A 23,862-nucleotide genomic window follows, 5' to 3' on the forward strand; every position below is an offset into this window, starting at 1 on the left:
ATGTAGTCTGCTTGACCTGAAAGAATCTTGACTTTTGCCGATAACCTGGTCCATGTTCTCTCACTGATACAAGTCCTCCATTTCTTGCAGACCGTTCTCTTTACAAGAGGACCACACAAGGGGCCTGCTGTCTGATTTGCAAATTGCAATAAAGCCAATCAGAGCCCTAAAATTATTTTTAGAATCCCCCTAAAAATCCCTTTAAATTAAAAAAAAAATAAATCCCTTAAAAAATTTGTGGAGGAAAAGGTGTTTGGAACTTTGAGGTAGGAATTCATTTTCATAAGCCCAAGTGTACTTCTCATTCTTCACCTTAATCCAATATTGATTTTGTTCTTACTGTGCCAAATACAGCTCAGAGTCACTAATTCAACAGTAAGCAAGACAAACAAGTTATTGAGAAAGAAACAATACACAGAAAAACTCCCTGGTGTGATTACATGTGGGAAGGAAAACAACCCAGGGTAATGATGACAAGCATTAGAAAAAGGTGAAGAATAATCCTTCACAGAGAGTCATGTAGGTTTTTACTTCAAAAGCATGAATATTAACACATCTAAGTGACTGTCTCCAACTGCCATTCCACATTTTTATCAAGGCAAGCTTAAGAATCTTCTGGGCAAAGGACAAAGTATCAAGACAACCAAAGTTCAAGTCTGAATTTTAATACTTTTCATGGTAGACATTATAATTACAGAGTGTGCCGATCTGGTATCACATAAGAATAACCCACAAGAAAGCACACTGGAGATTCAGAGAGGGGCTAGTTGTCCAGAGGGCAGCAGATTCAGAGGCAGCCAACAGTGAAATAATAGCAAGACTTCCCAGCCGGGCAGTCCTACTTAGAAAACACATCCTCAGAACGGGACTGAAGCCACACATTGTTCTCGTCTATTTAAGTCTGGAAGGTGATTCTACTTTAATAAAATCATCAAGGATTGCTTCAGTTTTTATTAACCATGCAGACCCTGGCCTTTGATTCAATGAATTGTCTTTTCTGAAGGAGCTTTAAGGCTGGTAGTGGGAAGGGAAACAGCCATAATTTTCATGTAGGGGGCCCAAAAGGGCTTGTAAAGGCCGATTTAAAGCTGGAGGCACACAAATCAATGCCAACAGGTCCTTATGTTCTTCTAAGTGGTCTGCTAAGATGGGGAGAATATAAACACACTACAGCTCAAACGGGGAAACACATTTCTTCTTAGCACACAGTGAGTCAAATTGTGTTCTCTCTCCCTACTTCACGTCCCAGAAGCCAACTGCCAGAACTGTTTGGATAATTCATTACTTAAAGCAAGCAAGAACACCTCATTCATTTTCCCTGGACGACAGAACTTGCACTTACAGGAGGTAAACTGGCTTTAGTCTGTTTCTTTGACAGTCTTAAACTGTCAAAGACTCAAGCTTAGCTTCTTCCAAAATAAAACCGAGTACTCAAAAGGAAGAAATAAAAACAAAACAAAACATAAAACAAAACCAGGAAAAGAGCAAGACTGTTGTGTCCGCTTGAGATCCCATGCTTTGTTTTTGGTTCATTAAGATTTCTCTACCGGGCAGACGAACTTTATATAAGCATGCTCTTCAAGAACTGCTTTTTCTAATTAGCTCCACCTCCATTCTCTTTCTAAGAACTAGGTACAGTCCTTCAAGTAGCTGCACAGTATTTTAATGGAATGAAGTTTCTTGATTCACAAAAACAATTACAGTTTCCATGGAAGCTAGTAATGTTGGGCAACAGAAAGGTAGCAAAAGCTTTATGATATACTTTGTATTTATAATTATATCCTAAATATATCTTCATATTCAATGTATTTCTTTATATTATATTTATTCAATGGATAAGGACAATCCACATGCATGTCAAATGCCAGTATAAATTTCCTGTACTTATTTATTTTATCTTTTTGGTCCCACCCAGCAATGCTCAGGGGTTACTCCTGGCTCTGCATTGAGGAATAACTCCTGGTAGTGCTTGGGGGACCATATAGGATGCTGGGGATTGAACCCGGGTTGGCTGTGTGCAAAGCAAGCGCCCTACCCACTGTACTATTGCTCCGGCCCCCCTGTACTTATTTATCCATCACTCACTTTTCTTCTTGTCCTTATTCCACTTGGTCAAAATTAAACATTAAGGTGCTTTAAAAAAATCTGTATATAATAAGGATAGAACAAACAAAACACATAAGGTTCCTAACTTTCAAGTTATGATAAAACATATCTACAGTATTTTAGTAAGCATTTATCAGACAGAAAGATAAGACTGGCCTTCCAAGGCTTTCACTAGGTGTATTCTGGTTAGAGTTCCTGCATTTGGCACCCCAAGATTTCCCTGCTTGGGAATGCAGGTTTGGAGCAGAGAGCAATGAGGGTCAGGGAGGGCAAGAAGCTCCGTCCTGGCCTGTCTTTTCGCCCTAATCAGAAGGCACCATCATTCCTCAAGCCCTTAGCCTTTTCTCAATCAAAACAGCAAACCAGGGGCTGGAGCGATAGCACAGCGGGTGGGGCGTTTGCCTTGCACGCAGCCGACCCAGGTTCTAATCCCAGCATCCCATATGGTCCCCTGAGTACCGCCAGGGGTAATTCCTGAGTGAAAGAGCCAGGAGTAATCCCTGTGCATCGCCGGGTGTGACCCAAAAACCAAAAACCAAAAATAATAATAATAAAAAAACCAGCAAACCACTGCCTAGAAGGACGACTTTGGGGAGTGTCATGTGACCAGAGCCTTTATCTGTAAAGATGTAGCACACATACAAAAAAGGTTTCAAAATTTCCAACCTGCTGGAGGATGATCAAAAAGCTTCCTCTCTTCCTGCCCACCCAAGACAGAGACATCTGAAAGACTTGGCTAGAAGGCAGATTTTTTTTGGGGGGTGGTATAATGTTGCCTTTCTAGTAAAAGAAACTAATTTAAGGATAATCAGGAAATCAGCAAGCAGGCTAAATTCTGATGCCCTTCCTGAGTCTTTGCACTGATCTTATTTCTAATATGTTTAGGGTAAACTTCATTCTTCTGTTTTCCTGGTATTGCACTCTGTGGGCTAAGAAACAATAATCCATACAGACAACCCATGGGGATTAGTGTCATAAAAAAACTACTCAGAAGAGGTCATATATCCGTCATATTTTCCTTTAACTCTGATGTAATCTAGAGCCTCTGAAGAGATTGTCTACAGTTGTCTTCCTTGACTTTCAAGATAAGGGCATTTAAAAAAAAGTATTAGGGTCATGTTCCTTTTCATACCTATAAAGCAATTAAGCCAAGAGATCTCTCGGAGTGGCTCTTCTGCTTACGATTATGATGGTGTCTTACATGCGCAGATATGAAAACCTCAAGGTCAAAGTCGTATGATACCATAAACTGGGAGATTTATACTTCTGGACTATGTACACAAGATCAAGTGAACAGTTTAACCGAACTAATCCTGCTTTTTGATAAACCCATAGGAAGTTAATTGAAATTCTGGGAAATGGATCTGGCTTAGTTTCAAGTGATCATACATAGATGAACTTGAAGATTCTTTGGCTGCCTTTGTGAATTCTACACTTGTGTTGCTCCTCTCTTGGGGAAAGATAAAGGTGACGGAAATAAAGGAGATCTTGATACAATATATATGTAAGTGGGATGTGAGTATCTGCCTATAACTTAAGTGTTCCGCTGTAAAATAGTTTAAAATCGTTTCCAGAAAATGGGATCCTCCCTCCTGAGCTTATATTGTTGTTCCACTCATCCCTTAGGCCTGGCCTCATAATTCATATTCATTATTGTCTGGCTATAATCCCAGAACCTTCTGGACATTTTAGCTACCTTCTCTTGACCCATGTCCTTGAGGTGATTATAAAAATGCTTAATGAACCAAACACAAACAAAGGCACTAAGAATTGATGGGGCCAGAGTGACATTACAGTAGGTAGGGCACTTGCCTTGCATGTGGTAGACTGGGTTCAATCCCTGGCAGCACATATGGTCCCCCAAATCCATCAGGAATAAATCCTGAGAGCCAGGAGTTACCACTGAGCATAGCTAGGCATGGCCCAGAAGCAAAACAACAGTAAGAGTTGAATGAGAGCAAGAAGCACAACATTTTATGTTTATAATTTCAGAGCATCACAAACAGAATTGTCAAAGACTTGTGGTTCCTAAAAAATCCCACTACAGTGTAGTAAAATGATGCAGTGAGGGATAGTGTATACTAGTATGACAAAGTGTACTACTTCAGAGTTTAACAGGATCCCTTGAGAACACAGTTCATGGAAAGAAACCAAACTATTCCGTTTGCATCCTCAAGTAATAGCAGAGTCTAGGTGCTGAAATTACTCATACATAGACTAATAGGCTGCATCAAAAGTAACCAACTGCCAGAGACATAAAGGGAAAAACTACTTCAAACAATTAAACTTAAAAGTTAAAGAGTCGTCATTTATGAAGAGTGGCCAACGATCCAGGCGAACAAGAAAAGCTGCATGGATTGACACGTTTTAGAATAAAAGAACAGCTATGAATACAGTGGGTCATTTATTCCTATTCTTGGTTAAAATCATCCATTTCAGTAAAAGTAAAGGGTAAGGGGATTCTTTTTAACCATCCATGGAAAGGACAAAAGCAAACCAGTAATCTGATTGCAATCAGAAAAAGAAACTGGTTAAGTTAACCGGCTCCTACATCTACCATGGGTCTGGCCTGCATTTCCACTCAGTCTAATTAAGATGCTCAGGTTGAGCAAAGGAGACGAGAAACCTGTTGGCGGGCTCTCATTTTCAAGAGAAAACATGCTAAGGACAGACTGAAAAAAAAAAAAGTCTTGTCCGATTTTTAAATTACCTACATACTCCGAGCAATCATGCATGGAAACAGCTATTACCGCTTAAGCAATAAAACAAAGGGAAGAGAACGAGTCTAAACCAGTCAACGAGGAATGAAGAGGGGATAAATACTACACGGGGCAAGTCATGTATTTTACATTTTAGTACTCTATTTTACCAACTGTGAAAACACCAAATCGCGATTGATAACGTTCGACCCAGACCGAGACGCTGATTCTACTCTACCCCCCACGTGAGTCCCCAGGAGAGAATGCTTCTCTCTCACCGGCCTCTGACTGGATTGCGAATTATCAGAGAATCCTGTCTTATGTTTCTGGATCGCCTGCATTTTCTAATATCCTGCACAAAATAAATTACAATCAATGTTTCCTAAAATAAATGGCTTTTCTCTGTTCTCCCCTGGGGTAATTTAGACATAAACATATTTTCAAATATAATCTGAGTACACTTTGATTTGCTTTCTACCTCATGAGTCTAAAATGGTGCTTTTTGACAGATTTGCTTAGAAATTATTCAATAATTTTATACTGGGTAGCAATGTGTAGTCAATATATTGAATTCAACATTCGCATCCCAGCATCCCATAGGGTCCCCTGAGCACGGCCAGGAGTAATTCCTGAGAGTAGAGCCAGGAGTGACCCTGTGCATTGTTGGGTGTGACCCAAAAAACGCAAACAACAACAACAACAACAACAACAAAAATACCCTAGGAGGACAAGATAAGGACCTGAGAATCCTTTACAGAAATGCTATGTAGAGGGGGGCTGGAGGATAGCATAGCGGGCAGGGCGTTTGCTTTGCACTCGGCCAACCCGGGTTCGAATCCCAGCATCCCATATGGTCCCCTGAGCACGGCCAGGAGTAACCCCTGTGCATTGCCGGGTGTGACCCAAAAAGAAAGAAAAAAAAAGAAACGCTATGTAGAGCCGCCGACATGCTCACAGCCGCTTCCATATGCTCAGGCCGAGCTCCACCCATGAGTGAATCTTCAGAAAAAAAAAACCCAAAACTCAGATATGTGGAACTCTGTGACTGAGAACTCTGAGTTCAATGGAGTTGAACTCAGAAGTTGAACGGAGATCCTCTGCTCGCACCCCGCTGCCTCACAGTCATGCCCATACGCGACCTCGGGCTCGCACCAGATAGTCTTGTGATCAGCCACCATCCAGATTGCATGTCCTTCTCTCCCGGAAGGGAGCATAACATGACGCTCGTCATAACCATGCCTCCTCCGGATCCCTCGCCAGGCTGCTTCACTTGGGGCACTCTGGAGGGGGCTGAGTAAGAGCCCTCCCCACCCCAAGGGACCCAGCTCCAGAACCCCCAGAACCCAACCGCCACCATGCTCAAGGCCGCTCTCCACTCGCTCAGGCAGAGCATTACCCACGAGTAAATCTATTCCTGGACCATGCGGCCGTGAATGCTTCAAACCACACACCCTACCTATACTGTAAGATTACTGCACCGTGTTTGATAGGTTCAAAGCAGGAGGCAACCAATCTTAGAGAGAAATATAAATTTTTTTACAGATATATATAGATATATAAAGCACACAAGGCTCAACTTTTGACAACATGCAAGTGATCTCTTATAGAAGGGCTTTATGGCCCCTGGATGAAATACAACAATCTCCACACTCTTTCCTCTAAGAATGCTTTTGTGTAGCATCTTCAGCGGTTTTTCCATAACAAACAACACAAAATATATTATTTCAGTTCTGCTTTGAGGCAGGGATTGGAGTTTGGGATGGAAACATCCGGAATATGGTGGTGGGAAGGAGGAATGGTGGTGGAATGGTGTTTAAATTTACATGTAATGAAATTTTGTGAAATACTTTATAAAATAAAAAGAATATATTGAAAAATGCTAAGTAAGAAATATATATGTATTGAATTCAACAGACAAGCTGAGATTTTTCAAAATGATTTGTTGGAAGGGTATTACAAATCCATTTTGTTTTACCTACTTCACAGAAGACCAGAGTATGCGGTCACAGAGTTTACCTTACATTTACATTCTCTATTCTAATTTTTCTTTGTACTTTGGTCAAATACTTGTTTTATGACAAACTGTAGGCCATAAACAAGAGCGCATATCTATTTCTAAGAATGAAAGAAAGGAAGAGAATGTATTGTCTGTTAATGACCTTTACGTGGCTTGAGATGTCAAACCCTGAATCTTTTTCCGTTCTTCCCTTGATTGTTGAGCCAGACCTGGTATAGCTCAGCGACTACTCCTACCTCTCCTATCCCCAAGCCCCAAAGATACATAGAAATAAAGTTAAGTTTAAGTAACTTGTTCACTGTTACACTAGAAAATCAGTCACAATTTGGTATCCATGTGTTTTGATCCTGATCACTTTTTAATCCCAAGAATTAAGAGTTACCTAGTCTGGGGGCCGGAGCGATAGCATAGCGGGTAGGGTGTTTGCCTTGCACGCGGCCGACCCGGGTTCGATCCCCGGCATCCCATATGGTCCCCCAAGCACCGCCAGGAGTAATTCCTGAGTGCAAAGCCAGGAGTAACCCCTGAGCATCGCTGGGTGTGACCCAAAAAGAAAAAAAAAAAAAGAAAAAAAGTTACCTAGCCTGTCTGTTTTTCATCAGCAGCAACTTTATCACAAACATGGGTTTTCCTAACAATACCCTGGGTCCCCTTTATTCTGTACAACAAAAAGAAATCAATCTACCTCAGGTATGATTCTATTTATCTATTCAAAAAAACTCCACTGCCTACTAACCCCTCTATTATCTACTGATCTCTTTGTTCTGAAAGCACAGAGCCTTGTAAAATAAAGGCTCCAGCCAACCTTTCTGCTTAGTTTGTGTTCTTGCCAACCCAGCCCAATAGTTAAGGCTTTTAGTCTTCCAAGGATATGTCTAAACCTCTGGGCATTCATCGTAAACTGTGTCTTTCCTAACAACTCTAGCTGGGAATAGGTCTCACAATATCCTAAATGGTTTGATGATCTTTATCTCTGTGTATATTTTTATCACCCTACCAAAAGGCTATTAGGGCAAAAGGTGAGAAAAATGGAGGTTATTTCTCCAGAATTCAACTGGGCATTGAACGAGTGTCACTGAAATACTACTTCTTGATCCAGATAATTGACTGAGTCTAAACATCAAGACTGGAATGAGATGGATGTATCATTTTTCATCTACATGCCATTTTCTGCAATTGAAACCTGAGTGCTCTGTCTAAAATTTGTGGGGTCACAGAATCTCACTAAGACTTGGAAGGAAGAAGTGGGGAGATGAATCAGATAAAGAGATTGATTATTGCATCATATATCAAAATCTGTTAAAAACCAGTATTACTTTGATAAAAAACAAAACAAAACAAGAACACCACTGGAAGAAACTCTTAAGTTACTACAAGTAGTATAATATATCAATTCTATAGTAACTGTTGAAATGTTCTAAGGCGATTTTGTCAGGTAGGAGTTCTGGTTTTGGAAATACAAGAAAGCAAATCTAGTGCTGGTGCAATAGCACAGCAGATAGGGCATTTGCCATGCACGCCACAGACCCAGGTTCCCAGCATCCCATATGGTCCCCTGAGCACAGCTAGGAGTAACTCCTGTGCATCGCTGAGTGTGCCCCCCTCCCCCCCGCAAAAGAAAGCAAATACCTGGGGCCGGAGAGATAGTATAGCAGGTAGGGCGTTTGCCTTGCACACGGCAAGGTCCGGGTTTGATCCTCGGCATCCCATATGGTACTCCAAGCACCTCCAGGAGTAATTCCTGAGTGCAGAACCAAGAGTAACCCCTGAGCATCGCTGGGTGTGACCCAAAAAGAAAAAAAAAATGAAGGCAAATCCCCTATTGGCCAAAAGAAGGTAATAGGATCAGCACCACCAGGCACTAGCAGTTCTCCATGTCTGACCACTTGAATGCATTTTACAAGCCATAACTTACATCTTGGACTGTACTAATTTCTGTCCAAGAGAAAGAAATCTCACTATCTTCAACTTCTGATGGTGAGGGGCCAGGATAAAGCTTAGTAACAGGAGCTTGCTTTGCATGTGGAGATCAATGATTCGATGAAAAGATTTACACGGTATAAGTAACTTCTGTCAGTTAAACATTTATTTGATGCTTACTACTTGGCATTTTATGTTACACTTACTTTTGTATTCATTTTGTTTGTTTTGGGGTCACACCTAGTGGTGCTCAGGGCTTACTCCTAGCCCTGTGCTCACAGACCAGATAGGGTATTGGGTATTGAACCCAGGTCAACTATGTACAAGACAAGCACCCTACCTGCTTGTACTATTACTCTGGCCATTGTATTTCTTTTTGGCTTATATCTTTCCCTATAAAATTACTTTTCGTCTTCCTATTCATTTTTAGGATATGTAATTTACAACATTTAAAAAGTCCCCCGAGTATGGCCAGGAGTAATCCTGAGTGCAGAGCCAGGAGTAACCCTTGAGCATCGCTGGGTGTGGCCCAAAAAGAGCAAAAAAAAAAAAAAAAGAAGAAGAAAGAAAAGATTGGAAATTAGAGAGAGGGAGAGGGAGAAAAGAAAACGCCTGGCATTGAGGCAAGTTTGGGGAGGGGGTGATAGAAAGGAAACTGGGGGAATTGGTGTTGGAACACTGTGTGACTAAAGCCTAATCAAGAACAGCTTTGTTAGGGTCTATCTCACAGTGATTCAATAATAAAATCTTAAAAAAGTCTCAGAATTACCGGGCCCTGCTCCTGTGAGTTTACTAATGCCATGTGATTTTTCAAATCCAAATGTCTTGGATTTCTCCAACAACACTATTCATTCTCTCTCTCTCTCTCTCTCTCTCTCTCTCTCTCTCTCTCTCTCTCTCTCTCATAATGTAGGAGTACTGTGGAGCTGGAGCAATAGCGCATCAGGTAGGGCATTCGCCTTGCAGGCGATTCCTCTGCCCCTCTTGGAGAGCCCAGCAAGCTACCCATGGCATATTTAATATGCCAAAAACAGTAACAAGTCTCACGATGGAGAGGTTACTGGTACCCGCTTGAGCAAATCGATGAGCAACAGGATGACAGTGACAGGAGTACTGCTATTTATTCAGCCACTGATTAAGCTGACTGAATTGGGCACGAACTCCATGCACTCTCTATTTTCCCATTCTCTCCCTTCCCTCTGTCCCCAGTTCGGAGTTCTAACTGGGGTTGAGAGCGAGACAAGCACCTTAACATCTGTGCTCTCTCCGGCATCTGCCTGTGCCTGGCCTTTCCCAGACACTGACAAAAGTCCCAGAGGGAATGAGCAGGTAAAGGCAGATAAGAATCACCTTACATTTTTGAGCCCCACTTTTGCTTTGATTTTCAGTTCCTTATCTGAAACTCAGTGGGGTGATAGGACTCAACTGATAATGAATGGAAGGAATTTTTTGGGAGAAGACCACGACACATGTAAAAGCATTATTACTGTGAAGCGGTATTACATGAGCAAGAGAAACCCACTCATGTCTTTACTGAGTGCATTTTGAGACTGAGATTTAATGTGACACGCAATATTATGGCTTTCAGGTGGCTATTCAATAAATGCTTGAAGAAGTGATTCTAAATGTGGGTTTCAGAGAAATCCCATTTGATGGGCCGGAGTGATAATATGTGGACACTGCAGCTGACCCAGGTTTGATCACTATATGGTCCCCCAAGCACTCCCAGGAGTGATGTCTGAGCACAGAGTCAGGAGTAACCCTTGACTATTGCCTGGTGTAGTCCAAAAACAAAAAACAGAGGAACAGCCTTTGAAATCTATTCTTCTTCTTCTTTTTTTTAATTGCACTCAAACTGCAGTAGTTTTCAAGGCTAATTAATTACACTTGAAGGGTAAGAATAGTTACCAGGTTTTTTTTTTTTAAATATTTACAAATTTTATTAAGGTATATAAAGGAGATATGGAACTGGAGTAATAGGACAGCGGGTAGGGCCTTTGCCTTGCATGCCGCCAACCCATGTTCAGTCCTTTTGTCCCTCTTGGAGAGCCCGGCAAGCTACCTGTGGCATATTTGATATGCCAAAAACAGTAACAAGTCTCACAATGGAGAGGTTGCAGGCTCACTCATTGTTAGTCATCAGGACCCATTCCATGGTGGTTGATGTATTGGCACTCTATTGTATTCACAGGAAAAAGAAGGGTAATGATGGTCAAAAGCAGCATTAAGAATGAAGGAATTGGAGCTGGAGTGATAGCACAACAGGTAGGGTGTTTGCCTTGCATGCGGCTGACCCGGGTTCGATTCCCAGCATCCCATATGGTTCCTGAGCACCGCCAGGAGTAATTCCTGAGTGCAGAGCCAGTAACCTCTGAGCATTGCTGGGTGTGACCCAAAAAGTAACAAAAGATGCCCACTTGAGCAAACTGACGAACAACGGGATGCCAGTGCTACAGTGCTATATAAAGGAGATGTGCTTCATCCACCACCACAGCACCCAACGCCTTATTTAAACATGAAACATCGTGGTTTACAAAGTTGTTCATGATGGTTTGTTACAGGCACTCAATATTTCAACACCAATCCCACCACCACTGTCACCTTCCTTCTGAGTGGTTATTAGTTAGTCTGCATCAGAAATAAAAACAGGAGTCAAGCAAGAACTAAAATGACTTTGATACTCTCATTGGGCAGAGCCCTTCCACTTCCGTTTTTAAAAAAAATGGTTCCTCTCTGAGACTTGGAAGGTATTTTGATATACTGTGATTAGAATCTGAGTTGCAGTAAGGGAAATGATCAATTTTCTCTAGTTTATTTTCTCTAGATTAGCTGTGAGATACAGGAATTGAACTACCAGAAAGACAGACCTTGAATAGGCACTGCACTGTTTTGCTAACTCTGTGTAAAGACAGGAGAGGGTGTCATTCTCAACATGAATAACAAAACAAATGTAATCCCAGCTGACCTCCCCAGGATCCGTCTGTAACTACTAAGAGCCTTTTCTGAGATTGAGTCTGAGACCAGGAATTAAGTTTGAGACCCTGAATAGCCCATGGGGTGAGGGAGAAGGGAAATGGCCGAGGAAAAATCGTTTTCTTTCTTTATATGGAGGATTTCCAAGTATGCAAGGGAGCTAGTTACACTCATTCTCTAACTGGTAAAACTGTACCTACTGGTTGCGGGCCCTTGGGCAAATTGCTTAGTATCTGCCTCAACTCTAAAACCGGGCCAGTAAAAGTAGCCAGCCTCATTGGGCTGTTTTAAGGACTATTAACGATGAATTCAATAAGGTGACAGCAGAGTAGTTAAAAGGGAAAGCAAGTTTTCTCTAAAATAAGAACCACAATAGCAACTCCTTCATGACAGTGGCTGTTGAGCACAGACTGATACACATCAGGGGTTTGCCACTAACTCCTCCTTGACTTGAGTGGCTCCCACACAACTCAGGAAATCCAAGTCATCACTGAAGATTAAAATGGTATCAAACAAGAATGAATAGACAGAAGACAACATAGGGCAAGGCTCTAACTAAAGGAGCTTGTTCTGTCCAGCTTGTTGGGCAGAAGTGTTCTGCTTCCCCCATCTGCAAGCTCTCTGAACACCACATTAGAGCTTCATGGTATAGGTGTGACTGACCACAGACCACAACAATGGCCTAAGCGACAGCACTCCATCTCCAGCCCCTACCTGCTCCTAGGAGATGGGGAAGAAGGGGGGATCTGGAAAGGTCCCATTTATTTATTTTTGCTTTTGGGCCACACCCAATGATACTCAGGGGTTACTCCTGGCTCTGTACTTAGAAATTACTCCTGGTGGTGGTCGGGGGATCATGAGACACCAGGGTTCGAACCAGGGTCGACCACATGCACCGCAAATACCCTATCCGCTGTACTACTATCGCTCTGGTCCCTAAAGTTACCATTTTATTGTGAAGGAAGCTTCCCAGGCACCAGTCCCCATTCCAGAGATGACCTCAAAGCTGTTCCAAACCCAATTAACATAACAGATACCATGACCTATCACTTAGGAAATGCTGAGGGTTTTAGGAGTGGTGCCAGAAATGGGTCAGAGACTAAACCCGTATATCATAAGGAAATACAGTATCATAGGGAAAAGCACACAAAACATTGAGAACCATACTTTCTCATTTTTATATTTGTGAAGGACCTCCCTCAAAACACCATCTCGAAATGCAAATCTGAACATTATATTTTTTTTTGCAAAATCTTTTCCATATTCTAGACTTTGAATGGGTATTAATTCTACTACTTAACTCGTGTGTGCGAGCGTGTGCATATATACGTGTGTGTATTCCACACCCAGTAGTCTGGGGGACCACTGAGTGTTGGAATTCAACTCAGAATTCCCATACACACTCTAGCCCTCTGTGCTACATCTCCTAAGGGCCCCTGACTTAGTTCTTAACCCTAAACTCTAAGGCATAAATATAGCACCTTGAGTTATATTCTTGAAACAATAGGGCTTTTCCTGCATCTGTCCAAATATGCAGAAAGAAATGAATAAGACATCTAGCTTGTGTTACCTGGTGGCAATTTTCCTGGGGAAGCTGGCATTGAAAAAATACTTTCATTTAGAAAGGTGGGAAGATGAGAACGGTGGGACAAGCTTGGGTATGTATGGTTGATCCTGTAAGTCTAATACCTAATAATTAGGAGTTGCTTGTATACGTGAAATCATTTATCTCTGAGTACTCAAACACAGCTCACAAGTTTCTCCTAAAATCAGAAAAAGCAACACTAATCAAAGGACTCTTCTAACACACTGCTTCATTTATAAGCCAGAGCCTCATGCAGATGATACTCAAAATAATTCTACCTGGGAAAAGGTTTACACTCTGTAAACATCAACAGCAGCAGTACCTTGAAGAGGGGAGAGCCAAGAAGGGTAACACTGTGATGGGCAGGGAGGGGAATCGTCAGATGTGGGTTGCAATTCAAGGAACACTTTTCCCTATTCCATTCTGGAACAAAAAACACATACCCCAGCTTGGAATGTGTTTACTTTATAGGACTCTTCCTTTCATACTTATTAAATGAAACTTTGCACTAAAAAAAGAAAAAAAAGAAAAAGGAACACTTCTCTCGCTACCCCTGTGTTTTAATAATGAACCATGCTTACATATTTCTTAATAAATTTTTTTTTTTTTTTTTGCTTTTTGGGTCACACCCAGCGATGCTCAGGGGTTACTCCTGGCTCTGCACTCAGGAATTACTCCTGGCGGTGCTTGGGGGACCATATGGGATGCCGGGGATCGAACCCGGGTCGGCCGCATGCAAGGCAAACGCCCTACCCACTGTGCTATCGCTCCAGCCCCCTTAATAAATTTTTTTAAGTCCAATGCTTTTATTTTACAGAGAAACTCACACCCATGTTATTTAATAATGACACTAATAATATGCTTCTTAGTAAATTGGACCCATAACATCTGCTTCTTACGAGGCTTCTGTAACAGGAGGCAAACCATTTTCTCCCAGCCTCCCATTTCTTCTGACGGTTTGCTGGGAAGCCGTTAAGTAGGAGTGTCTGAGCTTTACATATCCTGTTGGGTGGCAAGTAACATGGAGACTCCTGTTTCTCCAGACCACTCTCACCTTTCTGTACAAAGAAGATCAAGTATACTACTACATTCTTCACAAAGGCTTTAGGAAAGCTTTTATTTGCTTAGTTGCACTAGGACAACTCAAATTTGATATGTCAGACAAACAAACTCAAAATGCCTTTAGTTATGCAATGACAGAAGGGCCCAAGTCCAATGGGGAGTGATCTCTGAACTACTATACTCCATTTCTCAGAACTTTTGTTGCTGGCTAAGCCGCATGCTGGAATAAAGTAATCACAAGACAAACCCTTTCATCTTCTTCCTGAATCCTTGCTTAGTCTTCATGGACTTTTAATGGACTCACCATGAGCGCTTTAGTGTGATTTATGTAAAGTCTTAGGTTTTTTTTTTTTTATATATATTTTGAGTACCAAGGCTAGAAGGCTAGAAGCCAGGCTTCATGCAGGCAAGTACATATGACTTACCCCTGACCCCTATCCCCAGTCCTATCAGTGCTGTTAAACATGACAGGGAAGAGAAATTACTTAACTAGGCCTCAAGGACCTAAGCTTGATTTCGAAGTTTACCATATCTCATTGTCTGGTGACATCAAACAAATCACCCTAAGCCCAACAAGTATGTGTTTCCTTATTTGCAAAATGGATATAAGAATACCTATCCTGATGATCTCAGTAGTTGTGAGGCTCAAAGGTGAGAATCATCTGTTATGTGAAAACAGCTTTCTAAATCTAAGCCATAGTAAATAAGAAACAGTAAATGCCCACTTGTTCATTAGATAACAAAATTCATTTCTGAAGGAGGGGCCCAAGTCACACGGGGCTCCCTTTTGAGTCACAACAAACAGCTTCTTCCAGTCTGATTTAAAGCGCTAGCCAGGGGTTGGACAGGTACATGCTTTGCACACAGGAGTACTGGGATGGATCCCTGGCACTGCACAGTCTCCCAAGCACTCTCAGAAGCAACCTCCAAGCACTGAGTCTGAAATAGCCCCTTTGGGCCAGGACGGCTGCCTTACATGTGGCTGACCCTGGCTGTAGCCCCCCCTTGAGCTCTCTGCCAGGAACAATCCCTGAGCACAATGGCAGGGATCCAAGTACCTCTGGGTGTGGCCCCAACCACACACACGGCCCGCCCCCACCCGTCCCAACCTCCATATGGTACCTATACATCACTTGCCGTGGTCCAAAAACAAAACCAGATGAATAAAAACATTGGTCAGACACATACATTGGAAAAGCTTTGTTTCAACTATCATGTCAGAATCAAAGGTCTTGCTTGTGCTTCTGTTCTATAATGTAACTTCCTTTTAGTTACCTTATACAGAATTTCAATGGTCTAAATTGCTATGTAGTTGGTTTCCGTGTGACAAATAATGGGGATTAATCTGGAATGAGGCATCAAATTAGGTAACACTTCAACTGTTCCTCTTCCTCCTGGCTCTCCTTCTAATAAGAGATTATTTCTTTATTTCATTTTTGGGCCACCCCCAGCGGTGCTCAGGGGAACACATGTTGTGCTGGGGATTGAACCTGGGTCAGCCACGTGCAAGGCAAGCACCTTACCCATTGTACTATCACTCCAGGGCCTCTAAGAAGAGATTCTTGAGGGTGATAGTACAGCGGGTAGGGCATTTGCCCAGGTTTGAATCCCAGCATTCCATATGGCCCCCTGAGCACCGCCAGGGGTAATTCCTGAGTGCAGAGCCGGGTGTGACCCCCCCCCCCCCAAAAAAAAGAGATTCTTGAGCAAAAATGTAGAAGACTAGAAATGAAAAGAACTTGTTCAATAGCTCAAGATGCTGCATGACGTGGTGAGGAAACAAGTGGGCTTAGGTACTATCTGCGGGACCTCTAGGAACTCAAGTCTCTTCATCACTGATTCATCAATTTCTATGTTAATTCTGTACTGAATTAAGTAAAGGTGACTGGACTTCTGTGCCTTGAGAAGTCCAGTCTGACGACAGAGTGACACATACAAAAAACTATAGGGTGGAATGCATTGTATCTGTCTCTGAGAAAAGATTAAAAGTCATCAGAAGAGAAACAGAAAAGAAACTGGGCCTCTGGATGCAAAGCTAACAGCATTCATGTCTTCTTTTAAAAAAATGACTAATTTTTTTTGTCTTTTGACTTTAGGGGTCACATCTGTCAATGCTCAGGGATTACTCCTGTCTCTATACTCAGGAATTACTCCTGCTGGTGCACAGGGGACCATATGGGGTGCTGGGGATCGAATTAAGATCAGCTGTGTGCAAGGCAAACATCTTACCCACTGTACTATCACTCCAGCCCTATTCTAAGCATTCTCATTGCTTCAAAATTTCATCAATATCCAAGACTCTTTTTTTTTTGCTTTTGGACACCGAGTGTACTCAGGACTTACTCCTGGCTGTGCAAGGGGGCCATATCAGATGCCAGCATACGAGGCAAGAACCTTATCACTCTGGTCCCACAGAAGACTTTAAAAAAAGAATATATTCTACACTTTAGGGAACGATTCAACCTGACTGAAAAGATCCCCTAACACTTCACTGGTTGCTAGGTTTGCTGTCAGTGTGTTCCCTATAAATCATTTTTCCTACTGACTTTTGCAAGGAGGGTTTCCATCTCATTACTCTGTATTGTACAAAGTCATCAGCCTACAAAAGCAGACTGTATACAAAGGCGAGGGCTTTGTGTAAAGGAAGAGAGGTAGGGTGGAACCTTCTCAACCCTTTCCTTCTCTGCAGGGCTTTGCATTCCTAGGATGGGCCCCTCCTCGCCTTGGGATGTTACCTAAAGCAAGAAATGATATAACTCAAAGCAATAGAACTTCAAAAGCATTTCCTTCCCAGTGGCTACTATAAGATCCTTTTTGGCATACACAGCTCATTTTAAATGTATTAAAGTAACAGGCTTTTGAAGAGTTCTCATTCTTAGTCACAAATTACAAATGTTTAAACTGGAGGATTCAACTGTGTTAAATTTTTTCTCCCTTGGTTTATGAGCCCCACCCAAGGGTGCTTGCCTTACACCTGAGCACCTTACTCCCTGTACTCTCTCTACGAGGGAGTTGATTGTGTTCAAGGCTGCAGGTGAAAGCGTAGGCGTCCCCTCAGCTCCCTCTCTCTCTTTTTTTTTTTGCTTTTTGGGTCACACCCAGCAACGCACAGGGGTTACTCCTGGCTTTTCACTCAGGAATTACTCCTGGCGGTGCTTGGGGGACCATATGGGATGCTGGGGATCGAACCCAGGTCGGCCGCGTGCAAGGCAAACGCCCTACCCGCTGTGCTATCACTCCGGCCCCTCAGCTCCCTCTCTTTTTAGCAGCTAACCCTAGTTTCCCTTAAACAGTCGTTCCCCACTTAAATCACCTAAAGTCACTTTGCTACCATAGAGTGTGAACCAGTTCCTGGACACGTCATCTTCTCTTGTGCACCTAGTAAGGAAGGTCCGGAAGGTTCAGAAGAATCAGCAGAAGAGTCAAGTAGGAACAAGGGGAGAGGATCAGAGTTCTCGGAACATGGCACAGTCAGTCCATCCATCCCTGGCTGTGTATGTATATAATAAATTACCACCACTAGAATAATGATTTCACTGTATTTTCATTCAGTCTAGAACCTTCATATTACTCCACTTTAGCCTGAGACTATCTAAAGAAAACTAGGATTGAGGGGATGGAAAGCGCAGCAGGTCAAGCGCCCACCTAGAATATAAGATACACTTCTTACTAAGCAAAGTCCAAACGTGGGTCTTTGCTTTTGGGTCACACCTAGAGGTGCGTGGGATTGAACCTGGCCTCCTACGATGCATTTTAGCCCTTAGAGCTCCCCGGCCCTCTAGAGCCATACCAGCCCATTGTAAGCCGCAATTTCCCTATCGGTAGTGCTTAGTTAGCAAACTGGCCCTCAAAATTCTCTTACCCCATTCATCAGATACACCCTAGTTCTGCTTCCTCCCAGTAAGTTGATTTGTTTTATCAAGGATGTCAGTTATCTTTGTTCACCTGTTAAGCAAGCTCTAGGCCCTCCTTGCTGGCAGGACCCCTGAGCAGAGCTGGAAGCAACCACCAGGCTTCACCAGGTGCAGTCCATAAACCAAAATCAAAAAACCAAACCACAGGAAAGAATGTAAGCTTGTAAACTTAATGAAAGCAGCAGCTAACACCAAACTCTACTACCTTCCAGGCATTCCTCTAAGTGCTTCACACAAATACCGCATTCTCTTCCTGAGAGAATCCCGGGGCTGGGGAGAGGCCCTTTGGCATCTCTAGGTCCCCTGAGCAGCCTAGGGAGTAGCCTCCAAGCACCACTGGGTGTAAACTGCCCCTCTCCCCCGAAGAACCCTAGGACTAGGTAATGTTCTTGTTTCTCCAAGAAATATTGAGCAACTTGCAAAAGTCTGAACAAAAAATAAAAACGGCAAAGAAATTCAACGCCAAAGTTACAACTTTTTTTAGGGGCCTGGTGATGCTCTTAGGGCCACAAGGTACTGGGATGATCGCAGGATCTCAGTTATGCAAGGCCTGTGTCCCTCCCCTTGAGCCACCTCCCTGTTGGCTCCGGGAGTTTAACTACTGGGGCCAGAGATCCAGTACATCGGGAAAGGATTTAGCCTTGCATGCGGCTGACCCAGGTTCGATGCCTGGTACCCCATATGGTGCCCTGGGCCCACCAGGAGTGAGCCCTGGCACAGAGTCAGGAGCAAGCCCTGAGCATGGCTGGGTGTCCCTCCCCCACAAACAAACAAACAAACAAACACTACTGAGACCAGGAAGATAGATTATTCTGAGGGATGAAACCACACGTTTTGCATGTAAGAGCCCTGGGCTCAGCCCTGGGAAAGACCCTTGCCAAGCGCAGCCCAAAAGCCAAAACATACAAAAAAACAAAACAAAACAAAACAAACAATTCGCTTCTTCATACCAAAGTCCTCAATTATGCTATTCGGCTTATTTGTGATTCTGTAAAATCAAGCTGCTTTTTTCTATCTTCTTCCTTATTTTATTATACTTGGAGGTGGGTGGGCCTCACCCTGCCGTGCTCAGGGGACCCTGGATGGTGCCAGACTGCTTGTCTTGTATACACCTTAAGCCCTGTACTATTGCTCCAACCCTCTCCCTTTATTTTTGTCAGTCAGGGATGAAAGCAAGGCCTCACATATGCAAGGCAATTGTGAGCTGAGCTACATAGCTGATGCTGCCTTGTAATTTCTTTCTTTCTTTCTTTTTTTTTTGACCACACCTGGGCAGGGGTTGAATCCAGCTCCTGGGTCAGGAGCTGTGCCCAGGGCAAGGCAAGTGCCCTCCTGGGATGTACCATCTCACTGGCCCCCACCACCCCATCAACCTTAAAGTAACTGGAAACAATATGTAACTGAGTGTCATCGGGGCTCCAATAAGACTTTATTTACCGAAATGAACCGTGCTAAGTCACTGTAGAGGCAAGCTGAAAGTTCAAGTTTGCAGATTGCTTTTCTTTCTCAACTAAAACAAAGCTTAAACTAAGAATAGAGGGGCTTGTTCCAGGCGGAAAGGACTTTTGACCCCCTACTTGGGGGTGGGGGTGGGCCAGTCTTAGCAGGGAAGGAAAATGGAGCCTCCTGCTGTGCCCTTATCTGACCCTGAAGCTGTCACATGGGTCAGTCAGTGCCTCCTTCAGTTCCCTCCGCTTACTCCTAAGGGCTTCCATCAAGCCCTTCCCCTTTGTTTTTTTTTTTTTCTCTTTTTGGGTCACACCCGGCAATGTACAGGATCATTCCTGGCTCTGCACTCAGGAATTATATCTGGCTGTGCTCAGGGGACCATATGGGATGCTGGGAATAGAACCGGGTTCGGCCACGTGCAAGGCAAACGCCCAAACTGCTATCTATGGCTCCAGCCCCCAAGCCCTTCCCCTTTGGCAGTGATGAGCCTGACAGCATTTTTTAAAGGTGTTTCAGTATTCAAAAAGGTTGATTCAGACTTTAGGATTCCAGCTTATCTAAAGCCCCCACTCATGAATGTAAGATAAGAACAAAGGGGACAACACAGCCACTGAATGTAAGGCCTAGATCTACGCTAAGCGCTTCTAACCTTGCATGCATGTAGTCCTAACAGATCCTCTGCACCACAAAAAATTAAAAGAAAAACAAGGTTTCTTTGAGGCTGTGTTGGTGCCAGGAGCAATCCTAAACCACATCCATGCATGTGCTCTACTACTGCAACACAACCCAGGGCCATTTTGAGGATGTATGTAGTGCTGGGGAAGGGAGGTAGAAACTAAGTTTTTTTTCTTTTAAGTTTTGGGGGCTTTGGAGCCACATCCAGCAGGGCTCAGGACTTGCTGTCGGTGGTGCTTGGGGAATGGTTTGTGATCAAATGGTATAGGCTCAAACCAAGGTCCACCGTAAGCAAAGCCTTAACCCTCCTATCTCTTCAGCCCCTGAGCTATGTTTCTTTCTGGGCGGCCCTCCTCCTCCAAAAGTGGCTAAATTCACATTCTTTCTTTGGGCCCAAACCCAGCAGTGCTCCGGGGCTATTCCTAGGAGAGCTCGGGATTAAATCTGGACTTCCTACATGTAAAGTATGCTCTCAGTCCACGGAGCTGCCTCTTTGGTCCTAAATTCAATGGACTGTTTAAAAACTGTTTTGGCCCAGTGGTAGTGATTAGATGCATCATTGCTTTAACACTCAGCTTTCACTCCTTAACCACAGGAAATACCAAAAGCAAACCTAAGATAGCATCCCTGATCCTCAGTCTAGAGCAAAACTCAACAAAAAGATTCTTAATAAAGAGAATGAGCGGCTGGAGAGATTGTACAGCGGGTAGGGCGCTTGTCTTGCACATGGCCCACCCGGGTTCGATCCCTCGTATCCCATGTGGCCAATGAGCACTGTCAGGAATGATTCCTGGGTGCAAAGCCAGGAGTAAGCTCTGAGCACCGCTTGGAGTGGCCCCAGATCAAAAAGCAAACAAGGAAAAACCAAGAAAATGAGCACTCTGTCTATTCCTAGCTATACTATTTCCCTTGTCCCCCTTCCCTGACGCTTTTTACAATATATCCATATAGTCCGTAACAGGTACAGCATTTCTGAATTTTTCTGGCTGGAAGATACTGATGAAAGGCAAGGGCCACTGCTAGGTTTTCTGGGTCACAAGGGGGAAGCAAGGAGAGAAAGCTAAGAGAACAAGAGAACAGGATGAATTCCATTACCCACCTAACAAAGAATTAACAGGAACCCATTACAGCAAGAATGCCTAGTCTCTTTAGCATTGCAGAAACCAGGATGAATAAGAATGTAAGCTCCTGGGGCCAGAGTGAGAGCTCAAAGGGCTGGGGGCAGCTTTCCGCACTCCTGGTGGAAAGTTAAAAGCTCCTCTCCAGGAGGCCCTTAATATTTAGTAGCGATGCACAAGCCTGGCTGGACAAAGTGTACAGAAGTATAAAATTGTCCGGGAGGAAACCAAGAGTCCCTTCAATTTCATAGTAACAAAATAAAAACAGAGATAGGAGGCCAGGCTTGTCCCAAACTGAGAAGCCTGTAAAGCCTAAAACTCCAGAGTTCCCTGGAAAACGTGTGCAAGAGTGGGACCTTGATCCGCTTATCCACCCCGCGTCTAAGCCAGGCCTGGAGACCCTGCCGAGACGCGTACCGGGTTACCAAAGCAACCCTTACATAAGGTACCGACAGGGGTGGAAAAGTGAAGGCAGGGGACAAGCTTGTTGATTTAGGTCTGCGGCAGGAAGTTAAGCAAAAACTCTGGCCAAGGCTCGGGCTGGATTTTCCAGCGCGGAGACTTTTTCCCCTTCCCCACCCGGGATGGGTATCTCCGCTTCCCTGCCCCTCGCCTGCGCTGCAGGCTCCCTCCAAAGAGAGCCCTCTGGCATCCCCCAGTCGGGGAGCATCCCGCGAGGGGCCCCTCTCCCAAGCCAGCGGGGACCAGTCCACGGCTGCTCCCGGCAGCAGCGCACGGCGACGGGCAAGGTTCCTCCGGTCCGGTCCATCGGCGGCTCCCCTGCCCTTTACCCTGTGACCCCGGACTTGTCACTCCCGCGCTCGGCTCCTTCGCTGCCCTCTCGGGGAAGCCCGGGATTTCGAGGAGACCGGCACGGAACTCAAGGGCTCCCCGAGCTGCTTAAAAAAAAATTTTTTTTTAAAAAAAAGCTTCCTCACCTCAGCCGACCCATGCAAAGCCCGGGGACCAACGGCCCGTTTAATAAAATAATCATCCAGCGAAGAAGAGAAGCGGGAGGGGCACCAGGACCGTTTCGCAGACCTGGGAAACTGAGGCCCGGCCCCCAAGGTCACGGTGAAGCTGGCACTGCAGGTCGGGGGGGGCTGGACTTGAAGGCTCAAGTGCACAGATGACCTGCCTGGCTCCCCCTCCCCCCGCCCCCCGGGCCCCGGGCCCTTCCTCCGGTGGCCGAGCTGCGAGCGGCGAGGAAAGGGGTCCCTTTCCCTGGGGGAAGGAGGACCTTGCCCCGTGGCCCGGCGCCGCGAGGAGGCGGGGAGGGAAGGAAGCCTCACCTCGGAAGGAAGATCGGGCGCCGCCGCGAGAGCCTGCCTTTCCGAACCCCGAGCCGCCGCCGCCGACACGAGACTCCGCAGAGCCCCCTCGCCTTCTGCGGGGCTCGACGTGTACACCGCCGCCACCTAGGCCTCGGAGTCCCGCCCCCGACACGCCCCCCCGGCGCCGCCGGCCAATCGCCGCGCGGGATTCCGGAGCTCCCGGTGGGGGGGAGCGGCTGACGTCACGTGGCGCGCGTGCCCGCGAGATCCTCCCCCGTGCCTTTGGCCCACCTTCTCCCTCCCTGGGCCCCCGCCCCGTCTCGTCTCCGCCCCCCTCCCGCGGCGCGCCGGCCGTGCGAGGTGCGCCCTGCCGGAAAGCAAGGACGTCGCCGCGGCCTTTCGCGACGTCCAGGAGGAGCGGGGAGCACTCCGTCTTCCTTCCCGCAGCCGGGCGACCGCGGGGGCGATGTTCGGTGCGGGTGACGAGGACGACACCGACTTCCTCTCGCCCAGCGGCGGGTGAGTGGCTGAGGAGGCGGAGAGTTGGGCGAAAGGTTGCACCGGGGTGGTGGTGGGGGGGTCGACCTCTTCTCAGACCTCTTCGCGACTTCCGGGTCCGGATCCTTGGCCGTTCCGGGCCTCTTCATGTCTCCGAATCCCGGCAGCGCTCGAAACTGATTTGTTCTTTTTTTTGGTCCCCGGCATTCTAGGACCTGGCCTCTCCCCTCCAGCGGATGGCCGGGGTTGTTGGCCTTTTTGCATTCGGGGTCGGGTCAGTTTCTTCTCGAGATGGGCGGGGGGAGGGTAATTGCTGAGGAGAGCCTGTCTGGGAGTTCGTTTGCGTCACTGAGTCGATTTTGAGACTTGCCCTTGTCCGTGCACCAAGCAGTGTGACCCGTTAGGATCGACCCTGGTGGATCAGCTGCAGCAAGCACCCTGCAAGGCACAGCCGGGGCCAGGGGTCCGTGTGCTGCAGAATAAGTCACTTGCGAGCCCTTCTCCCGGGTAGGCGTGTTTCCTGCCGCCCTCGCACACCACGGAACCGGCGGCATTGTGATCCTTGACGGGAC

The 23,862-nt window shown here is 45.2% G+C and overlaps 2 protein-coding genes across 4 annotated transcripts in view; one reads left to right on the top strand and one right to left on the bottom strand.

The window, feature by feature from the left end:
• Positions 1-22,970, bottom strand: part of SLC31A1 (solute carrier family 31 member 1) — a 32,874-nt gene extending 9,904 nt beyond the window's left edge. The window contains exon 1 of the mRNA XM_004600309.2: positions 22,811-22,970. The gene's annotated coding sequence lies outside the window, so the exon portion shown is untranslated. The remainder of the gene's footprint in view (positions 1-22,810) is intronic.
• Positions 22,971-23,153: 183 nt separating this feature from the next.
• The window catches only part of FKBP15 (FKBP prolyl isomerase family member 15), a 72,518-nt gene continuing 71,809 nt past the window's right edge, over positions 23,154-23,862 (top strand). For all 3 annotated transcript variants that reach the window (XM_004600308.2, XM_055123062.1, XM_055123577.1), the window contains exon 1: positions 23,154-23,311. In XM_004600308.2, coding sequence (XP_004600365.2) covers positions 23,259-23,311 — 53 coding nt within the window. In that variant the 5' untranslated portion in view covers positions 23,154-23,258. The remainder of the gene's footprint in view (positions 23,312-23,862) is intronic.

The sequence above is a fragment of the Sorex araneus genome, chromosome 1, assembly GCF_027595985.1.
Source record: "Sorex araneus isolate mSorAra2 chromosome 1, mSorAra2.pri, whole genome shotgun sequence".
Taxonomy (NCBI): Eukaryota; Metazoa; Chordata; class Mammalia; order Eulipotyphla; family Soricidae; genus Sorex; species Sorex araneus.